A 21,369-nucleotide genomic window follows, 5' to 3' on the forward strand; every position below is an offset into this window, starting at 1 on the left:
GGGCAGCATGGCATTGTATCTGTCTGAGGTCCCCCTCTTCCTCCTCCTCCTCAGATCCCACCCTCAGCAGGCTTCATCCCTAAAATATCCTGGAAGTTTCCAACCAGGAGTTGGCAACCCTATGTCCTGGAGTTCGAACCTGGAGTTGGCAACCATCAGCCAACGTTTATCTGCCTGCCTGTCTTTACAACCCACACACACACACACAGCCTCTGCCTAGGGAGCAGCTGACATCATTCTCCTCTCCCAACTGAAAATTCCAACTGCCTTGTGGGGGGGTGAGTTTGAGGTGTGGAATGGAGTGTAGTCCAATCAGCTTCCATATGTAAATGACCTTGGAACGCTGGCCGGGACTGCACAAAGCAGCCAATGAACCCAGCCAGTGTCTTCCGAGTGGCAGTTTTTTCGGCCTAACACTAAAGGGGCCAATTTTAGAATTCTGGCACCCAAAACTCTTTTATAATAAGGGAGAGATTGCAGTAATTCAGGGAGAGCATTAAGGTGCAGAAGACTTTTCTTTAGAAGACAAAAAGAGCTTGCAAAAATTTTAAATGAAACAATGGGCAAACTTTTCATTATAACTTCAAAAAAGTTTTATAGGACCAAAATGGACACGAAAAATTACTAGGAGGGGGAGGGGATCCAACTGTCAGGTCCTGTTACTTGTTCATCTGCTAAGAACCTTTGCAGGAAGCATGAACAGATAAATGTCTGTTAGTGTTGTTGTTTTGACACTGGAGGTGTACGTTGGTAGTATATTATATTCATGTTTTCCACCAAAGTACAGCCAGTGATGTGTAATGGTTAAAGTTTTGAACTAGGATCCAGAAGGCCTGAATTCAATCCCCACATTGTCATGGATACTTGCTGTATGACTTTGTGCTCACATTTTCTCAGTCTAGCCTAACAAAGTGTTGTTATAAGGATAAAATAGGGAAGAGAGAATCATGTATGCTGCTTTGAGCTTCTTAGAGGAAAGATGGGATAAAAACAATTATTAGATGCATTAGTATTACCTGTAAACAAGGGGATTTAAGTGCTTCTGGACTGCTGGTGATGCCCAAGTTCATATGGATTGTCCGTTGTAGTAATATGAATAAGCTGTTATTGCCTCAAGATCCTCATTTGTCTTTTTGTGTTTCCCCCCCCCCTTTTGTCTTTCCAGCTCTGATGGCGAGTGTGGAGGACCTGATCATTAAGACAATAATTTCTGCAGAGCTGGCCATTGCTACAGCCTGTAAAGCTTTTGTCCCTCACCGTGGTGTTTGCTTTGGTAAGGAGACTGAGGTCATTTTAACAAGAACTATTGTGGGCCCTCTGAGTACATTTCATGTTTCTTCCTGCCCAGTGGTGTTGTGTGAGGGTGTGGAATTTGCTTTCCATATCATGTCATTAATAGAGAATCTATAATCTGGGCACTAGGGATATGCAGTTCTTTGTTAACAAATAAGAGATGAAATGAAAAGAGTCTCATTGTTGGTGGTTATAATAAAAAGAAACTAGTGATGTTATTTAATAAGTTGCTCTGGAACTTGGTGTTAGAGAGTTCAAACTTAGACTGGAGGGAGAGGCAAGTCAGGAGATAATGAAACTGTCATGTATCCATTCTGCACAGTAAAACAGTTCTTGCAAGAAACAGGAGATATGCTATATTGGGGAGGACTTTACCTGTGCTGCTCCTGGTCGCAGTGAGGCTGTGTATTTAACCACCTCCCTAGAATTTGATGGAAAAATAAGATGGATATCATTGCCATAATTATGACACTTCTACCTGAATCTCTAGATGACCACTCTTATCAATTTTGATATTAAACTGAGGAGGTGAACCATTTTGGGGGATCTCCTTGCCAGCAAGGATTGGAGCCACTGTAAAATAGATCTTCAGGATCAAGTGTTTGTTTTCTTCAATAAATGCCTTGCCCTGGTTTTTTTTAGGCTGGAGGCATTATGCCTTTTGTTTAGGCATTGATCATCTGCCCTATCCGCTGAAACAGTCTTCCTGTGGCAGATATCATTAGATACCATTAGATCAGGTAAACTGATGCTGGGTCTTGGATCTCCATGTGCTTTGTTCACAGGGCAGTAAATGAAAGATATGCATCAGAATATGTAAGTGGAAGTTTTCAGAATATGCCTTGTTAGTGGGGTAGCACATTGAAACTGTGACTTCAGTGAGTTTTCTACAGCTTTTCTTGTGTAATAATGGTCACTATAAGTTCCGCTGGTGTATGTGTGAAGCTAGGTGTTTGTTTTTTAAAAAATCCTAGCGTGCATTGCTTTATACTTCTGAAGACCGCCATATTGGTCAGTCTTCCAATTGGGGGATAGTGTTTTGGAGTCCATCACAATATTGCATATTTGGCCCTCTAGCGGCAGAAATGCATCTTGGATTTAAGATCTGTGTATGTCTATAGCCTGCCCACCTTGTCTTTAAAAGCATTCTAAAATAAAAAACATTTCATTTGATTTTTTTTAGTACTCCCCAAAATTTCCAATTTTTCCATTGGAAAAAAGCCTTGGGAGAAAATATATCTACCCCCCCCAAAAAAATAAAAATAAAAAAAAAATCCGGGACTTCACATCTCTACTTGGCTTGAATTCTGAAACTTGAATTCTGAAACTTGAATAGAATCATGTCCGAACATGAATTTATTTTTTGACACAGAATGTCTAGAATATTGTGGGGGTTAGGCAATTAATAAATATAATGTAATAAATAAATGAATACTCAGGGTAGCAGTCCTAATGATGACAACGTTCCCTTCACCTTTTTATTGTAAAAGAATAGAAGAGGATGTCTTAGAATGCTTACAGTCCTCTGTTTAAACTACTAAGCTGTTGGGATGGGATAAACCACTAGTATATTTCGGTAAGCTATAAACTGAAATACTTGTTATTCATAAGGACCCTGTCCTAGGGGAAGTATCAGTCCTTGGGCTGGAAAGATAATTTTGAGCATTTGCAGGCCATTGCAAGATTGACTCCTTTATCAAAAGTGATTGAAACTGATATGTTGATTATTTAAAACAGGTATTTTGGGGTAAAGTGTGTTGCACTGGTTTGGTAGTATCTGCTGGATTTGTGTGTTGGGCGATTATACCACATGGCGGCGGTAGAGCTTACATCTGGCATAAGTTTTATACAAAAGTATGTGCTGGCAAGATTGAAGAGCACATTGGCAAGGAAGCTGGGAATAGTTCCAGAAAGCAACGGCTGGTACCAGTGTGTGCTTTCTCCCACTTTCCAGTACTTGCCCCTCTGCCTTCCTTTTGGCAGCTACCAACTGCTTCCTGCAGCCCTGTGTGCAAACACAGGATAGAAGCTGCAGAGCTGGGAACTGCGGAGCCTTGAAATATTTCATTCCAGTGTCCTAGGTCTTACTGAGGGTTAGCATTTATCAAGGCTGCCCTGTACCCACAGGTCTACGGGAATAAGAGTTGAATACCCACTTTAGCTCAGGAGAGAGATCCCACAGGCTTGGAATTTGGCATCACTGTAATTATATCAGAGTCATTAAAACTGGACATTTATATGGCAGTGTGATGGCTGAAAGTAGGCTTTCAAAGAGGCAGGGTTAAGTGCTAAATACTGAGTTCTGGCATTGCCGTGGGGTGCCGGTTGGAAAGGCTGATGATGATTTGGAGTATTTGGATCCATTTGTGGTGGATAGAATGGAGTTTGGATTTACAGAGCTGGTTAAGAGCCTGGGGGTACTTGTGAACCCAGCCTTGCTGTGTGCCAAACAAGTTGGTATGGTGGCCAAGAGTGCTATAAGCTGCATTTGTGTTTTGCCAGCTCTCTCCTTGGCCTTGCTAATCCATGCTTTAGTAATCTTATGGCTGCTTTACTGTAATGTGGTCTGCCCTTGAAAACTGGAGACTGCAGGTGGTTCATCATGCAGCAGGTGCTAGCAGACAGGAATACATCTTGCCTATTTTAAAACATTGGTTGGCTCTTTGTTTCTGAGTTCAATTCAAGGTGCCGGTTATGACCCTTCATGGCCTGTATTTCCACCCTCCTATGTCCCCGTGTACCAGGTGTGGTCTTCAGGTTGCCACTTACTGGCTGTTCCTCTGCTTAAAGTAGCCTTGCCTGCCTGCCTGCCTGCCTGGTGTTGACTAGATTTAGCGCTTTCTCTATAGTAGCTCCCATCCTATTCATTGGGCTCCCTGGGAAGGTGATGTGACACAGTCTTTAGATATTTTTAGGATATGCTATTCACTGGGGCTTTTAATAGGGTTTAGGCTGCAGGCATTTTCTTGGAGGGAGGTTAATTGGGATCTTGTTGCAGTTTGCATGTTTTCAAATTTAGAATTATAAGCTGCCTTCAGCCACAAGGGAAAGGTAGGGTATATTTTATTTTAATAAATAAATATGCTTCTTTGAGTTCATCATGACCATTACTCTGGCATTTTTAGCTTATGTGGAGCTGTGATCCTTTTGGGTTCACTACATCTCTAGAATAGGGGTTGCAGTAGCTAATGACACTTGACATCTCATGGGTTGAGTGGGTTTCTGCTTTTGCAGAAATAGCAGGAGGTGAGGGAAGGACTGAGCCCATGCAGCAGCTTTCAGTTGCAGAAAGAGTACGCAAGAGTCAGCAAATGGGATTTTGTCAGGAACCTTTTATGGATCAAAAACTGGCTAATTAATAGAAAACAGAGAGTGAGTATAAATGGGCAATTTTCTCAGTGGAGGGTGGTAAGCAGTGGGGTACCGCAGGGATCAGTACTTGGTCCACTGCTTTTTAACTTGTTCATTAATGATTTGGAGTTGGGAGTAAGCAGTGAAGTGGCTAAATTTGCAGATAATACGAAGTTGTTCAGGGTGGTGAAAACCAGTGAGGATTGTGAGGCACTCCAAAGGGATCTGTCAAGGATGGGCCAGTGGGCGTCAACATGGCAAATGGGGTTCAATGTGGCCAAGTGCAAGGTGATGCACATTGGAGCCAAAAATCCTAACTATAAATACACATTGATGGGGTCTGAACTGGCAGAGACTGATCAAGAGAGAGATCTTGGAGTTGTAGTAGATAACTCACTGAAAATGTCGAGACAGTGTGTGACTGCAATAAAAAAGGCCAATGCTATGCTGGGGATTATTAGGAAGGGTATTGAAAACAGATCAGCCAATATCGTAATGCCCCTATATAAATCAGTGGTGCGACCTCATTTGGAATACTGTGTGCAGTTCTGGCCACCACACCTTAAAAAGGATATTATAGCTTTAGAAAAAGTGCAGAAAAGGGCAACTCGAATGATAAAAGGGTTGGAACACTTTCCCTATGAGGAAAGGTTAAAGCGCTTAGGGCGCTTTAGCTTGGAGAAACGACGACTGAGGGGAGACATGATTGAGGTTTATAAGATTATGCATGGGATAGAGCAGGTAGAGAAAGAAGTACTTTTCTCCTTTTCTCACAATACAAGAACTTGTGGGCACTCCATGAAATTGCTGAGCGGTCGGGTTAGAACGGATAAAAGGAAGTACTTCTTCACCCAAAGAGTGATTAACACATGGAATTCACTGCCACAGGAAGTGGTGGTGGCTACAAGCATGGACGGCTTCAAAAGGGAATTAGATAAGCATATGGAGCAGAGGTCCATCAGTGGCTATTAGCCACAAGGTATAGATAGGGACTCCGGGGCAAGTGATGCTCTGTCTTCTTGGTGCTTGGGGGGGGTTCAACAGTGGGAGGGCTTCTAATGTCCTGGCCCCACTGGTGGACCTCCTGATGGCACTGGTATTTCTGGCCACTGTGTGACACAGAGTGTTGGACTTGGATGGGCCTTTGGCCTGAACCAACATTGGCGTATCTTATGTTCTTAACCAGTGGCTTGTAGAGATGTATGCAGTGCATAAGGCAGTTTGTGTAAATGCATATGAAGGTGCCCCTTTTAAAATCCTATCGAACTTCATGACCAAGCTGGATGAGTGAAGAAGGAATGCCAGGGTCAGGAATTCTTAGCATTCAGGGAACAGGTTTCAGGTTTCAGTTCAGCACTTTTGTAGGTTATCTGAATGTCTGGTCAGTCCTATGACTATGTACAAAGACAAATATGGTCACAGTCCATAGGCATGAAAGGATAGAGCCACAGGAACTGTGTAAAGTGCGGTCAATGTTTCTTTAACGATAGCAATAATGTTATAAATATGAAAATTACAAAAGTGATACCAATACACTCAAATTGTAAATCCAGTTACATAAGATAGAAGATGACAACGACGGCGGGACGGTGGTCTTTGGAATGGGATGCCGTTTCGACAAACGTCTCTGATCAAGAATCTATAAGTGGATGATGTATGGAAAGTTGCACTTCAATAGAAAAGCTACCCGATTCACATGGAGTTCAATAACCGTTTCACCTATTTCATTGTACAAGTAATGGAGAAAATTTCTCTCAGATGAAGTAAAGCTTCCATACATCATCCACTTATAGATTTACACAGTTCCTGTGGCTCTATCCTTTCAGTCCTATGACTAGCCAGCAGTGTTAGTTGCTACATACTGCAGTTATCAGGGTGGGGGTGGGGCTCAACAGTACGCTTTTAAGTTGGCATGCCTGCTCCCCTCTGCTCAAATGCAGTGGATGCAGATATTTTGGTTTAGAAATGAAGTGAAATTGTGATGTGTCCAGTTCTTCAGATGACTCTTTGCCAAGAGAGATCATCTTGGTAAGTACAGAATGTTGCATGTTCTTATGGTTGTCACAAATAATGTATATACTATATTTATTGTTAGTGCAGACTTTGTAGAGCCAGGTGACTTGTGCACCATCCTTTCACAGTACAGAATGTTCACAGTACAGAATGTTCAGCTCCTTGGTGGGGGCCAAATTCTGCATTTGAAAGATAGTCTAAATCCCATCCCTGTGTAAGCGTCTACTTCTACTAGTTGTGAAGAAGATCATTGCAGGAATTGAAGTCCCATCCACTGGCTGGAATCCTATGGAGGATTTACATGGTCAGGGAAGAGTGCAATTTTTACTGCTTGCCTCGTCCTGTAACAGACCTTAACCCCCCCCCCCCCCCTGACATTTCAGGGGACATTTTGGACTGCAGTGGGAGGGAGGAGGCAAGAAAGTCACACCATGGATGGAAATCCCTTCTGTCTATGGAAATTTCCAGACTCTGTATAGTGAGAACTCTTGCTCAGTCTCTCTTTTGGCTCTTGAGACTGCTCAGGTGATTTTAAGCCTCTGTTCTGCGTTTTATGGACAAGAAATGTACTGGTTTTTCATGATGTTCATTTCTGCAGTCAGTGTCAAATTTCACATTTGTGTGATATCATAAAGGAATGCCCAAAACCATGACTCTGGGATTCCCAATTACCTTCTGGAGATTGAACATTTCAAACATGGTGCTATTCTGTTTTCACCTTTTCCAGCAGTTACGAGAATAGAAATTTTTCCAGTTGTTGGAGTGGGAGGAGATGAGGAAAACCTTTTGTAAGCTGTCTACACCATACGTAATCATGATGTTGTCCCTTTTGAATCTTTTCCACTATTTCATTCGTCTTCAGTGCTTCTCATCCACTTGCATCAACTGGGTCTATGTAATGCTGTAGAACATCTAAGTTATACTTTACATCGGACTGATAGAGAACTTTGTTTTCAGTACCTTTCACCTTAAGGTTTTAAGAGTGCTGTAAAAGTTGCACAACGATTTTGGTCATATGAATGAACAATAAAGAGGCTGGCATCTGTTCATATCTGCAAAGAAAAATGAAAGGGTAGAATATTTCTGTCTTGCTTATTTAGTCAGTAAGGTCTGTGTCTGATTTTCCTCTTTACCTACTGTGGAATCTATGACCATTGGCCCTTGGCTCTTGGGTTGAATATGGGGTTAAGAAGGGGGAGAAAGTAAAGCATAAGCTTCATTGGTATAGTGTATTTTTATCTTCAACATGGGCAGTTTTCTCTTGTAAATGGTGGTTGGTTTGACATTGGGAGATATGGCTAAATTGCAGGCCTAGGTGGTCTGGCTGTAGCCTCTCTGGAGACTGTAGGTATTGTGTATACATCCTGACTAGGCATTGATTTGGCAGGTAGTCTGGAAAATGCCACTGTTAGTTCTTATGTGAGCTCTGTACAATATCTATATGGTGGGAGGGTCCTGCTCTTTGAAGAAAATGAACAAAATTGGCAAGTCTTCTTTAACAGGAAAGGGGAATTGTGATAAGCCAACTTCACACAGGATCAAACTCTTTAACAGACTGGATTAGAAGTACAGTTTAGGCAGTGAGAAGGTGATCATAATATTCCTACTGAGAAAACGTAGCAGGCTTATCACCGTTTGCAGAAAACCAGGGAGGGTTATACAGGGTTAAATGAGGGAGAGTGGGAGCTTTCAGCACTCCAAGCAGACCAGTGCAGAGGTGATGCAGCAGGAGGAGGAGGAGGGAGGAGACTGGTGTATTCCGGCCCAAGCCTATTAAAGGTTTCATTGTTTTGACTCCTGGAGTCTGCTTCTGGGTGGGCAGAGAAAAGCCCCATTATGGCACAGTAAGCCCTGCTTTGAAGCACTGTGAAACTTTTCCCTGGGGTGAGAGAGAAGCTTGTGAGCGGTACAAATTTAATTTTCTGACTCATACTTTACCATTGCACCCATACCTCTCCGCTCGGTGAAATATGAATCTAGGGAAGGGTATAATTGAGTTCCCTATCACCACTTCTGGACTTGTGATGTAGGCCAGGTGTTTTTTGAGACATAACCAGGTCATTCTCAAAGTCTAGGTGAGATAATAAATACAAGCAAAATATTTTGCATTACTGAAACATATGTATTTAGCAGACTTGTAACCGTTTTGTTGATCTTTGTTAAGATGCTGATGAATGAAAACGTGCACACGCACATACCCAAACAAAATATTGAAACCATGGGAGTACTGTATCAGCAGTGCCTTGTTTGAGGGCTGTATTACAGCCATGAGGTATATTAGTTTTACCATATAGCAGAGGGAATCCAGTAGTGATTCAAGGAAGAAGAGTGGGGAGGGAGGGGTTTTGATGAGGAGATAGGCTACCTGACCATTTTCTAAACACCTGTGTTTCAGTGAATCATCTGCACGTGAAATTGTGCTATCGTCACGCTGCTGAAAGTATTCCAAGTAAATGAGTAATTTTGATAGTGGATGGAACTAGTGATTGTAGAGAAATTTAAATTCAAATACCATTGTCTATGACATTCAAGGAGGGGTGGGGACATTGCTCTGAATCTCCTGAACAATGTCCCTAACACTTGGAAGGCCTACTAGTCCATCTGGGATGAGGGAAAGCAGTTTTAGGAGGCAACAGTTCCTTAAACTGCAGCTGGAACCCCAGCAGATTTTGTCAGATGATGATGGGTGGGGGAGTTTGGCAAGGCCCTTTTGTTTGAGAACCTAGATCTCTTGTGGGGATTGCCTCCTTTGGTTTAGGAACTAGCTGGCTAGAAGGAGTAGATCTAGTAAATGCTCTTGGGTTGCCTCCCTGTCTCACCTTTCTCCAGAGAGCTACTCCAGACAGAGCCAGGAACCTTTGCTCATCCCCAGGGCATCCCTTAATGATATCACTACTGGCAATCTTACCTTGGCAGCTTTCTAACTGTAGTGCCTTGCTGCTTTCCTCTTGGGCTTGCTTGTCTTGAGCAGAGAATGTTTTCCATGTGGCAACGTTCGCTCTCCCTGTCCCCAACATTTAGGTACCATGTTATCCTTTTTCTTGTATCCCAGTCAGGCTAAAATGTTAGTGCTACACAGCAAAAAGCGTCTACCCATTTCCCCCCCTAATTGGATTATTTCCAGTTTTTCACTGACGTGTCTTGACATCATTACCATCTGGGTTAAGTCTGGTTAATTAAAGTTTAATACTGACCTGAATTAGGTGGCGTTGTGGGGATATGCAGTTTTTAACCATCCTTGAGTGCTCTCAAATTTGGATTCCATCAGTTTGTGTGGGATAGAAGTTATTTGCTGGCAGTATTACTTGAGCCAATCAGGACAAGTTGTTTTTTGTTAAGGTGGAAGGGGATCCCCCCCCCCCCCAAGCTTTCCTGGCTATAAGAATCTTGGAGGCTTATTCTCAAATCTCTGTTGTGAGGGAGTACAGAATTGCTGAATCCTGTCAGCAGACATTGCCTTCTGAACTCATATCAAATGCTAAGGAAAGCCTGTGAAGATGAAATAGCCATTTGTTGTTTGCAGAAGCCAGTGCAAGTGGAAAGTTAGGAAATCCGATCTTCAGTTTCCTCCTATTTTACCCTTAACGCTAGTGGTGCAATATGAGCTGTCAGACCTAGTGCTGCATGCATGCCAAGAGGAGATATCCCAGAGCACTACCCTCCTTTAATCAATCTGCGGTTCTCTAATCCCTTTACAAAGGGGAAGCGACACTAGGAAGCCTGGCTGTGGCAAGCAGCTGTAGAGTAGACGCCGGAGTTCCTTGCACAGCTCATGAGTTATCCCTTTCCTCTGAACCACTTTCTAACAAGGAGCTCTTCCTGTACGTTCTCCAGAACAGCAGCTGGCATTTAATTGTTCCATATGAAGTCTTTATACATTGGTATCTAAGTGTGAAACCTCTTTCTAGAAAAAATTGGGCTACAGATTTGTTACCATATGCCTTTATCTAGGTGTATATCTGGAATAGTGTAGCTTTTAAACAATATGTAGATACAGCATGTGATCAAAGCAATTATTGTGTAAAGATGGTAGAAGGAGTGGACTATAAAAAACAGGCAGTTATGGCAGAGTCTAATAAAACCTGTATTTCTGTTTTAAGTACATAACGGGAAGGATGACTATAAAGTTGCTGTTTACCTAAGAGTTAGTTGTTTGCTGTGACTTGTGTGGTTATTGAAACTTCTGATAAAAACTGAGCTCTTATACATGTTCTTGTTAGATGTCACTGCCAAGTGTTCAAGGGACCTTTTGTATTTTTGTATGCTTCCCACTCATAGGGGGCTTTCACAGATGCAGAATGATGCACTTTCAATGCACTTTCGCGATCATTTGCAGGCAGATTTTTGGCATTTCACACAGTAAAATCCATTTGCAAAGTGCATTGAAAATGGACTGAAAGTGCATCATTCAGCATGTGTGAAACCTGGGTCTGAGGAAAAACCTGGGCATTTGGATCTGTGTAACACATATAGAGAAAGTATTGATAGTACAGAGGGCAAATTGAAAGCATCTTACTACAGTGCCCAGAAAAAGAAGGGAAGCCCGGCATCTGGCATAAACTAGCACTTTATATTTTATAATATTTATAATTGTATTTCTCTGTTTTTATCTAATTTCTGTTTTAACTGTTTTAACTCTTTTATATTTTATGTGAGCCATCCTGAGCCTGCCTTGGCAGGGAGGGTGGGATATAAATTAGATGAATAATAAATAAATAAATGAGTGAGTGTGTGTGTGTGTTAAATGAGCCTCAGGGTGATGAGTGTGTTTTTTTAGAAGCAAAGGAGAATTTTTCTAGCATTCATCAAAGGAAAACTTATCAGTCTGAAGGGAGGGTGGATGACTTTTTTCTAGAAGGAATGACAGTGGAAGCTGGTAGCCACATTTTGGTACTTTGTTCTGGAGATATGTTTGAAATTTGGCGACAAGCGTGATGCTAGGTAAATGCAAAATGTCTGTGAGAGGAATGCATGATGGGTGTCCAAATAGTAGAGGCTAAGATAGATTTGTTAAGCTGGTATCTAAAAATTTGAAAATAACTTTTACAGTACCTAAGAACAAGGCAAGACCAATGGCAGGCTTCAAAAGCAGAAGACCACATATTGCAAGGTTGTACATGGGGAATATGTAGTTTGCATCTCTTTCAAACTCTTTTGCTGATGAAGCAGATCAAATATTTGAGGACAGGGTGACAGGTTCATTGGTTCCTAAATATGTAGAGGAAGTAGGACAAATTTAGAGTCCAGTGATACCTTTAAGACCAATGAAGTTTTATTCAAGGTATGAGTGTTTAGGAAATCTGTAGATTGGCAGGTTTGGAGAACTGGGACACTGGAAGGTAGATGTTTGTAGTTCTTCTATTTTCTCTATTCCTGTTCTCCCTTTTCCTTCTACTTACCATTTATTTTTTTTATCATATTGGGACTTTTTCTGAGCTATCAATGGTAAAAGGGACACATGCAGCTTTGCCCAAGGAGAGTCAAGTTTCTTCTGATAAAGTCCCTTTGCAGAGGCTTGTGTAGTGGTGGTCTGAGTTCCTGGAAAGAAGGTTGTATCATCACTAGAAATTTTTGTGTGTGCTTGTGTTTCAGAGCTTTATGGTTTTGATGTCCTCATTGATTCTACTCTGAAGCCTTGGCTGCTCGAGGTGAACCTGTCCCCTTCCCTGGCCTGGTAAGAAATTCTTGATAAACAGGATTTGTGGCTATAGCGGAGTAACTATTTTGTATGTTAGTTTTTAGAAGGATGGCAAAAGAATGGTTTTTTTTAACCTTTGAAATTGCCCCTCCCATCTAGACAGGAGGCAAAGCCAGCTTGCTAATTGATTCCTGTATGGAGTACGGGTTACCAGTCTCAGAACATTAGATATTCTTTCTGAAGCTCACCCTTGTTGCTTAGTTAAAAAACTTGATATTCTTTTCTCTTGCATGAAGTGTCATATGCATGGATGGGGCCATTCATGAGTAATGAAGGGTTTGTTGTTTTATGTACCTTGGTTCAAGTTGGCTTCTACAGAATCTAGTGGGGCTTTCGTACAGCCCCCCCCCATCCTCTCCCACTATTCCTGATACTCTGGCTGTCAGAAGACAGGATATAATAAAATCGAACAGCAGAAAGGTAAAAGACCACATTCTTTCATTTACCCCTGCTACCTGCCCTTCTCTCCTGTTCAAGCAGGGAAAGGAGTGACTAGAATTAACTCAATCACAGCAGCAACCAACAGGGAATAGAGGCCAAGTCCTTCCCTGATGCTGCCTTCTAGCACTGGTATTCATAGGTTTGCTGCTTCTGAATATGGAAGGTCCCTTTAACTATCACAGCTGTTAGCCACTGATGGGCTTGTCCTCCATGAATCTGACTAATCCCCCTTTAAAGCCATCTGTGCTCATGCCCATCACTACTAACTACTTATTGAGTAATTTCCTTTTGGCTGTCCTGAATCTATTGCCTGTCAACTTCATAGGGTGTCCCCAAGTTCTAGTAATATGGGTGAAGGAGAAAAAGCTCTGTCCACTGTTTCTACATCATGCATAAGTTTATAAACCTTTATCATGCCTAGTCATCTTTTTTCCTAGAGGGGAAAGTTCCTAAAGGGGAAAGGCTGAGAGCCAGTGTGGTATAGCAGTTAAGAGTGTTGGACTAGTATCTGGGAGACCCAGGTTTGAATCCCCACTTGTACCATGAAGCTTGCTGGGTGACCTTGGGCCAGTCACATTCTCTCAGCCTACCCTACCTCACAGAGTTGTTGTGAGGATAAAGAGGAGAGGAGAATGATGTAAGCTGCTTTGGGTTCTCATTGGGGAGAACGATGGAGTACAAATGACTTAAATAAGTAGGAAAGGTGCTCAAACCCTTAATCATCTTGGTTGCTATAGAAACCTCTTTTGCATAATTTGCCCGTTAGGTTCTTGGTAATACACATAGCCTTGTTCTTGTAAGAAAGGAGGAAGACTTACCATCAGAGGCAGTAGATCAGTTTGACTCATATTTGTGCCAGGTGTTCCTTGTAGAATATTTTTCCTAATCACCTTGCTGACAAAGTTTCAACTTTATAATCACTGAGAACTCAGAGAGGAAGGCATATATTTTTATTCCCTGCCTAAGGGGAGTTGTGGCAGCTTGCTCTCAAGGGCAATGGATCAATGCTCCCTCTAAGCTGTGGAGTCTTGTGAGGAAAAATTCTACTTTGTGAGCTACTGACATTAAAGTTGTGAGCGAGCGATTTGGCTACTACATCAATTAGTTTGCTCTGTGAGCTATCTCACACTAACTCGGCTTAGAGGGAACACTGCTATGGATGTGTCTCGTGTTTCTTTTCTAGAATCTCTTGATAGGCTTCTCAAGGTAGAATGAACCAGCCCACCCAAGGCTGATATGGTCCATTCAGCTGACAAGCTGTGTTCTTTTCTCAAGAACATCACAGATAAGCCTCAGATTCCAACTGTGGATGTGCCAGTGCCATCTTATCCATTTACACAGTTCAGGATGAGGGTAAGAGGGGCCCTAAGGTTATGTGCAATGTGTATAGAAACAGTTCAGAATAAAAGTTTTGAAACATCTACTGTGTTGCTGTGGATGTCAGTCACCAATTTAATCTGTGGGCACATAACCTTCTTGTTGACAAAATATGTGACTCTTGGTATCCAAATTTGTCTAATAATCCCAGGGAGGGCCTAAACAGATCTCCTTATCAGCTTGCCTGCTGGCAGGCTCATCTCTGGATGAGTTCAGCTTAGTTCCATGGCGATGGTTTCTACTGTTATTGCAGTAAGAAGTTTATAACTGTGCAGCTGAGTCATTGATCCTGGTTAGCCTTCTTGCCTAATCTGATATGCTTTTCATGAGTACTGAAGTGCTTCAGAGAACCTCTGAAAGTTTTCACCGGCCTTGGTTTTTCCAACTACAGCAGTCCTTTTGGGAGTTCAAACAGTGGCACAACTCATCAAGAATCCACCAACTATGAGCCTTAATTTGCTGTATCCCAGAAATTCAGGTGGAAGACCTTCTCTGAGACCTCCTCAACATGGAAGAGAGGAAAGAATCACTGTTCCACCTAACGTCAGGCTGCCTTATAAACCGAGTCCTTTAGGCGGCTGTCTCCTTCCCTTTACATCCCCATAGGGGGCCATCACTGCAGATGCCTGGATGCGATATACTATTTTACTAACATACATCTTAGAGTTTGCCAGGAGCTTGAGGGACATGTGTATGGCTTCACCAAAATCCAAGAGCACAGAGAGAAACATTTATTCTCCATACACTATTTGTGGGACACACAAGTCATCAGATCACTTGCACACAGGGCCACTGACAAAGGGGAACTGGGGGGACAAAATTCCAGGGGGGCCTAGGGCACCTGGATGGCCCTTGAAGCCAGTATCATGCAGCATCTTGTTGAATGTCTATTTTTTAATGCAATTCTAGCTGCAGCCACTAAGGCCGCAGGGAATTTTGAACATAGTAAAAAATCAGCTATACTTGACTTTCTCCAAGACTGAAGCAAACTTGCTTAATAGATCATGCTAATATGATCATCAACCATTGGAGCAAGAGAAGACAGCACGTTTGATAATTTGTACAGTAATTGCCAGTCTGCAGGTAATTTTCTCCAGTAGACTAGCCTTTCTCTCTTCCTTTCCTTGCACCCAGCTCAGCCAGATCGTGCAAAGCAGGAGTTACAGTGTTGCAGCAAGATATAACAACCTTTCCCTCTCTTTTCCTTAATTTCTCTCCCTCTTTTTCACACTTTTCTCATTCATTTCTCTCGGCCTCCACCTATTTTTTCTGTGCTCCCCCCCTTCATGTCTAAGCCTCAAGTCTTTCTCATTCCTATCCCGCTTGGCAACATAATGTACTTAACAGTAGTATAGTAGCAAACCTTTGTTAATATTATGAACAGAAGGGGGGAGTTAATATTTCTCCATGATCTAAGAAAGTACTAAAAGGATGCTTCCCCCCCCCCCTCCATTCTTTACATGCACGGTAATGGAACATTAATCTGTTTTAGTGGTTATGCATGTGGAACAGAAGTTAGAACGCCCAGTTCAGGCACTGGGTTGTTATCATTATTATTGGGTTGTTGAAAGATCTAATAGCCCTTTGTAATGTCATTAGAATTAGATTTATAACAAACTAGCATACCTGTGCTTCCGTAAATCCAGTTATAATACTGATGATGTGAAGTTTGAAATATAACATTTGTTGTAGGAATTCTAATGAAGGTAAAGGTAAAAGTTTCCCTTGTTAGAAAGCCAGTCGAATCTGACTCTAGGGATGTGGTACTCATCTCCGTTTCCAAGCCAGCGCTGTCCGAAGATGTTTCCGTGGTCATGTGGCCGACATGACTAGACGCTGAGGAGCATGGAACACTGTTACCTTCCCACCAAAGTGGTACCTATTTATCTACTTGCAATATCTTGCTTTCGAACTAAATGAAGACTGTAGTGTAAAAAATGAACTGAGACATACACACTATTTTTTTCTCTACTGAAGGATCTCTCTGTAGACCACATAGATTACAGCATTGAGCATTTTATGTAATGTTTGGTTATTTATTCTATTTTATCCAGTTTTAATTGGTTTTATGTATTGGCACTTGGTGCCCTATTTGTTAGCCACCCCGAGCCCATTTGTGGGGAAAGCGGGGTAAAAATTTAAATAAATAAATAAATTCTGCCCTCAGGTGCTAGGATCACTAAGCTGCTTGGTGAGCTCACTCTGGAGCAGGCCACATAGAACTGTCCATGTGAGAAGCAGTCATCTGTTAAGTCAGTTCCTGCCACCTTACGTTTCTAGCCTTGGGACTTGTTCATGGTCATAGCAAAGCAGACCTTGAGGGGAACTGCAGCCTCTTGAACTCAAAGGGGTTTTGCTGATGGTATGAGTGGTATGCGAGGTATGAGCAGTGTGGCCTCGGTGATGTTCCTGTGCTGGGCTTTCACTTGCAGTCTGGTGCCATTGCAGAGTTTGGGTGGGTTGAAGTCCTGCAGCAGCATCACTGGAGCCACCACTTTGAGGAGAAGCTTGTGGGCTAGGAAGCCAGGAGGGTTGAGTGGACCATGTCATCCATTTGCACCACTGAGTCCACAGATCTGTACTCCATTTCTGCCCCCTCAAAGGAATTAAGTAGAGTTTCATTAATGATGGTAGCTCTGTCGTTTTTGGGAGTCAGAATGGCATGCTTGTACAGGCTGTCCATGGGCTTTTCTGTGATACTGGCAATATCAGGGTAGATCCTGGCTGTCAGTTCTGGTAGGGTCCTCACTACTGATGTAGGGATGTGTTTGTACCTCAGAACATTGAGATCCACAGCTGAGCAATTAGAAGCAGGTGGGTGCAAGCAGGCAGGTTTTCCCTCAGAACTCTGAGCTACACAGTTGACCAATGGAGGCAGCAGCCTGCCAGCCACATGGAAAACAATTGGGGGGACACATTTTGCTCCTTTTTACCCTCTTAGGGGTTGTGTTTCTCAGAAATCTCTTTGTAGTGGGGGTTGACGTCATGGTAGGAATGCACTCCCCTTATTTTGGGTTTCTTGGTGCAGGGGTTTGGCCTAGGCATTGAATTTTTGGGGGTGGTGGTGCAGGGCATCCTTTTTTATTTTTTTTACAAAAATGCTTCTCGTTTATGTTACATTTAAGAAGTGGGACATACAACATCCGAGCAATCATATGCAAGTGCATATGAACCAATTTTCTAGAATCCACACTGTGAGAAGTTAAATAACTGAATACAGGAAACCACTTTTCTACAAATTTGGGGCATATTTCCATAGTGGGTGAAAGTGTGGCTAAATCAATTGGAGAGGCTTAGCAGCATTGCTAAAGTGATCCTGCTGGGGCAGCCTCCCTGATGGGTTAAAGTACCCTGGCCCTGCTCCTACACCTGACAAACACCCACCTGTCTGGTGTAAGGGGGGGATTGTGTTTAAAGGCATCTGGGAGGCTGGGCCAGCAGCAGTGCTAAGGCAAACCTGCTGAGCAAGCCTCCCCAATGGCTTTAAGGACTCCACGCCCCTTCCAACCTTTGACAGGTGGTTGTCTGTCAGGTGTAGGAAGGGTAGTGTGTCTGAAGGCATTGGGGAGGCTGGGCCAGTAGGATTGCTAAGACGATGCTGCTCCCTGATGGCTTTGAATTCTCTGCCCTTGTTCCTGCACCTGACAGACATCCGCCTGTGTGGTGTAGGAGGGGGAGGGGTATTGCAAGCCATTGTGGAAGCTGGGCCAGCACGATCGCTAAGGCATTACTGCTGGGGCAGGCTCCCTGATGGCTTTAAGCACCCTGCACCCGCTGCTGCACCTAACAGATAGCTGCCTGTCAGGTTTATGAGGTAATGGGAGCGTGTTTGAAGCCATTGGAAAAGCTGTGTCAGCATCATTGCTGCACCTCACAGGTGGTTGGCCATTTCTGATTTCCTCAACTGTCATGGGGTCGCGAAGAGTCGGACTCGACTGTGCGACTGAACAACAACATTAGCTCTCTGCAGTCTCCTGTAACTGGGTTTTTTTTTTACCTCAGAACACTGAGCTCTGCAGCTGACCAGTCAGAGACTGGGAGGTGTACTGAGGCAGCAGCCTGGCAGCCACATAGGAAGCAATGGGGGGAGCACATTTTACTCCTTTTGACCCCCTAGGGGTCGAATTTCTAAAAATCCCTTCTTAGTGAGCATCTATGTCATGGTAGGAGTGCTCTCCCTGAATTTTGTGTTTTTAGGTCCAGGGGTTTGGCCTGGGCTTTGATTTTATGGTGAGGGGACTTTCTTTTATATATATAGATATAGATAGATAGATGCCATACCCAGTATTTCTCCCCAGTGGGGACCCAAAGCTGCATTGTTATCCTGTCCTCCATGTATCCTCAGAACAACCTTTTGAGGTAGGTCGGGCTGAGAGTATGTCACCCAGTAACCTTCCATGGCAGATTTGGGATCTAAGTATTAGAGATACATGACAGGCTTCCTAAAGGTTGTGTTATTACATGTTGCCTAATAACTCTTCCCGCAAACACTCCAGCTTTGCTGTTGAGGGCTGAAGTGGGTCTTCCCTCCCTTCGGGCTCACGCTCATAATTTTTTTTAAAACAATTGGCACAGATTGAAAAGAGCTCCAGCAGACAATCTTGCCAGCCTTTGTTTCTCTGAAAGCTTGAAAGACCCCAACTGGCAATCTAAGTATAATATGGTCCTCCAGATGTATAATCTGCCGGACGTTGTCCGTGGTTCCTTTCAGGCTGATTTTGAGGGCAAGGTGCAGATATACACACATGATGCTGGTCTAGATAGAGAAGTTATACTAAGAAGTAAAACATCTCCTTGGTATAAACTGATTAAAATAGATCATCGCAGGGTACATTATCTGACTAAAATCTCCTTCATTAACTTGCGTTCAGCCTTTACATCCCTTCGCTTCCGAACTATGCAGACAGCAGTGCTTGAAGGCCGATATACCAAAACACCAGCAACTGAGTGCCTTTGTATATGCGGTGGCTCAGTCCCTGAAGATCTGTGTCATTACCTCCTGGACTGACCACTTTATTCACTCCCAAGAAAGAAGTTCCTTGGCACAATCTTAGATAAATTGGAAAGTTTTAACTTTCAGAGGTGGAGCCAAGGCCAGCTCAAGGTGTTTCTGCACCCTAGGCGAGGCTGCCTTGTGGCGCAGATGCCAACATCCTGGTGGGGTCTGGAGACCTCTGGAGCCAGCCACCCTTTTGCTACCGCGCCACCGCCTCCTCCCCCCTGCAGCTGTCAGACCCAGCGAGCACACCCCACATGTTCCTGCAGCACCCTCCAAGATGGAAGAGAGATTTCTCTTGTGCTCCGCTTCCGAAGGCAATTTGGGAAGGAGGTGGGGGGATCCTGTCTCCAGGCAGGGGATGCTCACCGGATGTCTTTTGTATTGTACTGTACTTGTAACGGCCATTGGCCATATGCAATAAATCAAACTGAACTGAACATGTTGCCTAACTTAGTTTAGGGTGTTCCAGTTCCCTTCGTTTTTGGCACTGCAACTTCCATCATCATTCTGGGGTTGGTGGCCAGTTTTCAAACATGTAGCATTATTTTCTGATTTATGCCTGCCAGAAACAGAGACCCTTTGCTTCCGTTGCAAATAGCATGGTATGGTTGTGGTTTGTCTCACTTGGGCCAGGATTTCCCCATGCCTTTCAGTTTTGGCCCTGGAACTCCCACAATGATCCTGCAGCTGGTGGCCAATTTTGAATCTCCTGGGTTTATTCTCTGACTAGAAATAAGGCCCGTTGTGGAAATAAATACAACGGGATCTAGAAAGAGGCTCTGGGAGAGTGCTCTGGCTTTGGGCAAACAGTGTCAGTCTGCTTTTAAAACATGAATCTGGGACCTGCACACCACCAGAATACAGCAGATTCCATATGCAACTGACTTTCCAACTGCCTTGCGGGGGGGGGGTGGAGTTTGAGGTGTGGAATGGAGTGAAGTCCAATCAGCTTCCATATGCAAAAGACCAGGTTGTCGCAGCAGTTGTGGTGTGGGCGGGACCCGGGCTTTGCCTTCTGATTGGTGGCGATATATGCTGAGGAGCAGTGCCATCAGCCATACACTAAGGGAGTGCATTTTAGAATTAGAACTTTGGCACCCACTATTCAATTATATATAAGGAGAGATGAGTTATACCTGCCAGTGTGGCGTAGTTGTTAAAAGTGTTGGACTGGGATCTGCGAAACCCAGTTTCAAGTCCCCGCTCTGCCATGGAAGCTTGCTGGGTGACCTTTGGCCAGTCCCACACTTTCAGCCTAACCTACCTTGCAGGGTTGTTGTCAGCATAAAATGGAGGAGAAGAGAATGATGTAAGCAGCTTTGGGCACCCATTTAGGGTTGCCAACCTTCAGGTGGCCCCTAGAGCCCTCCTACTATTGATCTCCAGATAACCAAAATAATTTCCTCTGGATAAAATAGCTGCTTTGGAGGGTGGACTCTGTGTAACTATACCCTGCTGAGATTCCTCCCCTCCCCAAACCCTGCCCTCCACATGCCCCACCTGCCAAATCTCAAAGTATTTCCCAATCCAGAGCTGGCAACCCTATCCCCAATGGGGAGAAAGGCAGGAAATAAATAAATAAAGGACAGACAGGCTGATTCTTTCATCATTATAGATTAATGGTAACAGTAAGCCACATGATTTGTTTGGTTACGATATTTGGTTTGGATCAGGGTCATGAGGGGAGATGCAGGTGGAATTTTTGTCCAGGGGCCCATGGTGGCTCTTGGCAGCCCTGCTTTTGCAGGATCAGAGGTGCTCTGGTATTTATTCTGAGTATTTCTAAGTCTCAAAGAAAGGGAGACTAGAGTGTTGTCTTGCACCTGCAATATCTAAGCAGAGTTTAAGGGTGGGGAGAACCGTTGGAAACCCTAAAGTGTTGGCGGCCAAATTCTAGGACTACTTTGGATTCATTAACATTAGCAGCCTGTTTGTGTGTTCTAGTAGGGGTGTGCGTTCGGCATAACTGAACAACAACAAACCCCCCTGAAAGAAATCAGTATTTTTTGGGTATCGCTTAAACCAAATACAAATCAGAGATCTGTACTTGGCTACCGGTGTAGCTGAGCCTGAAAAAAGCTGAGTTTTTCTCGCTTTTATTCAGCAGTGCTCAGCTATACTGAGAGCCAGCCTCAGCTGAGGCCACGTGGAGCTCAGCTCGACTCTGCCCCAGCTGATCCATGGGGTGGCTTGGAAA

General features: G+C 43.5%; 1 protein-coding gene across 1 annotated transcript in view; it reads left to right on the forward strand.

Moving 5' to 3' along the window:
- The window catches only part of TTLL5 (tubulin tyrosine ligase like 5), a 171,874-nt gene that overhangs the window by 22,938 nt on the left and 127,567 nt on the right, over positions 1 to 21,369 (forward strand). The window contains 2 exon segments of the mRNA XM_015418352.1: positions 1,166 to 1,273; positions 12,250 to 12,331. Coding sequence (XP_015273838.1) covers positions 1,166 to 1,273; positions 12,250 to 12,331 — 190 coding nt within the window.

Source organism: Gekko japonicus, unplaced genomic scaffold, assembly GCF_001447785.1.
Source record: "Gekko japonicus isolate JY-2015 unplaced genomic scaffold, Gekko_japonicus_V1.1 scaffold3, whole genome shotgun sequence".
Lineage (NCBI taxonomy): Eukaryota > Metazoa > Chordata > Lepidosauria > Squamata > Gekkonidae > Gekko > Gekko japonicus.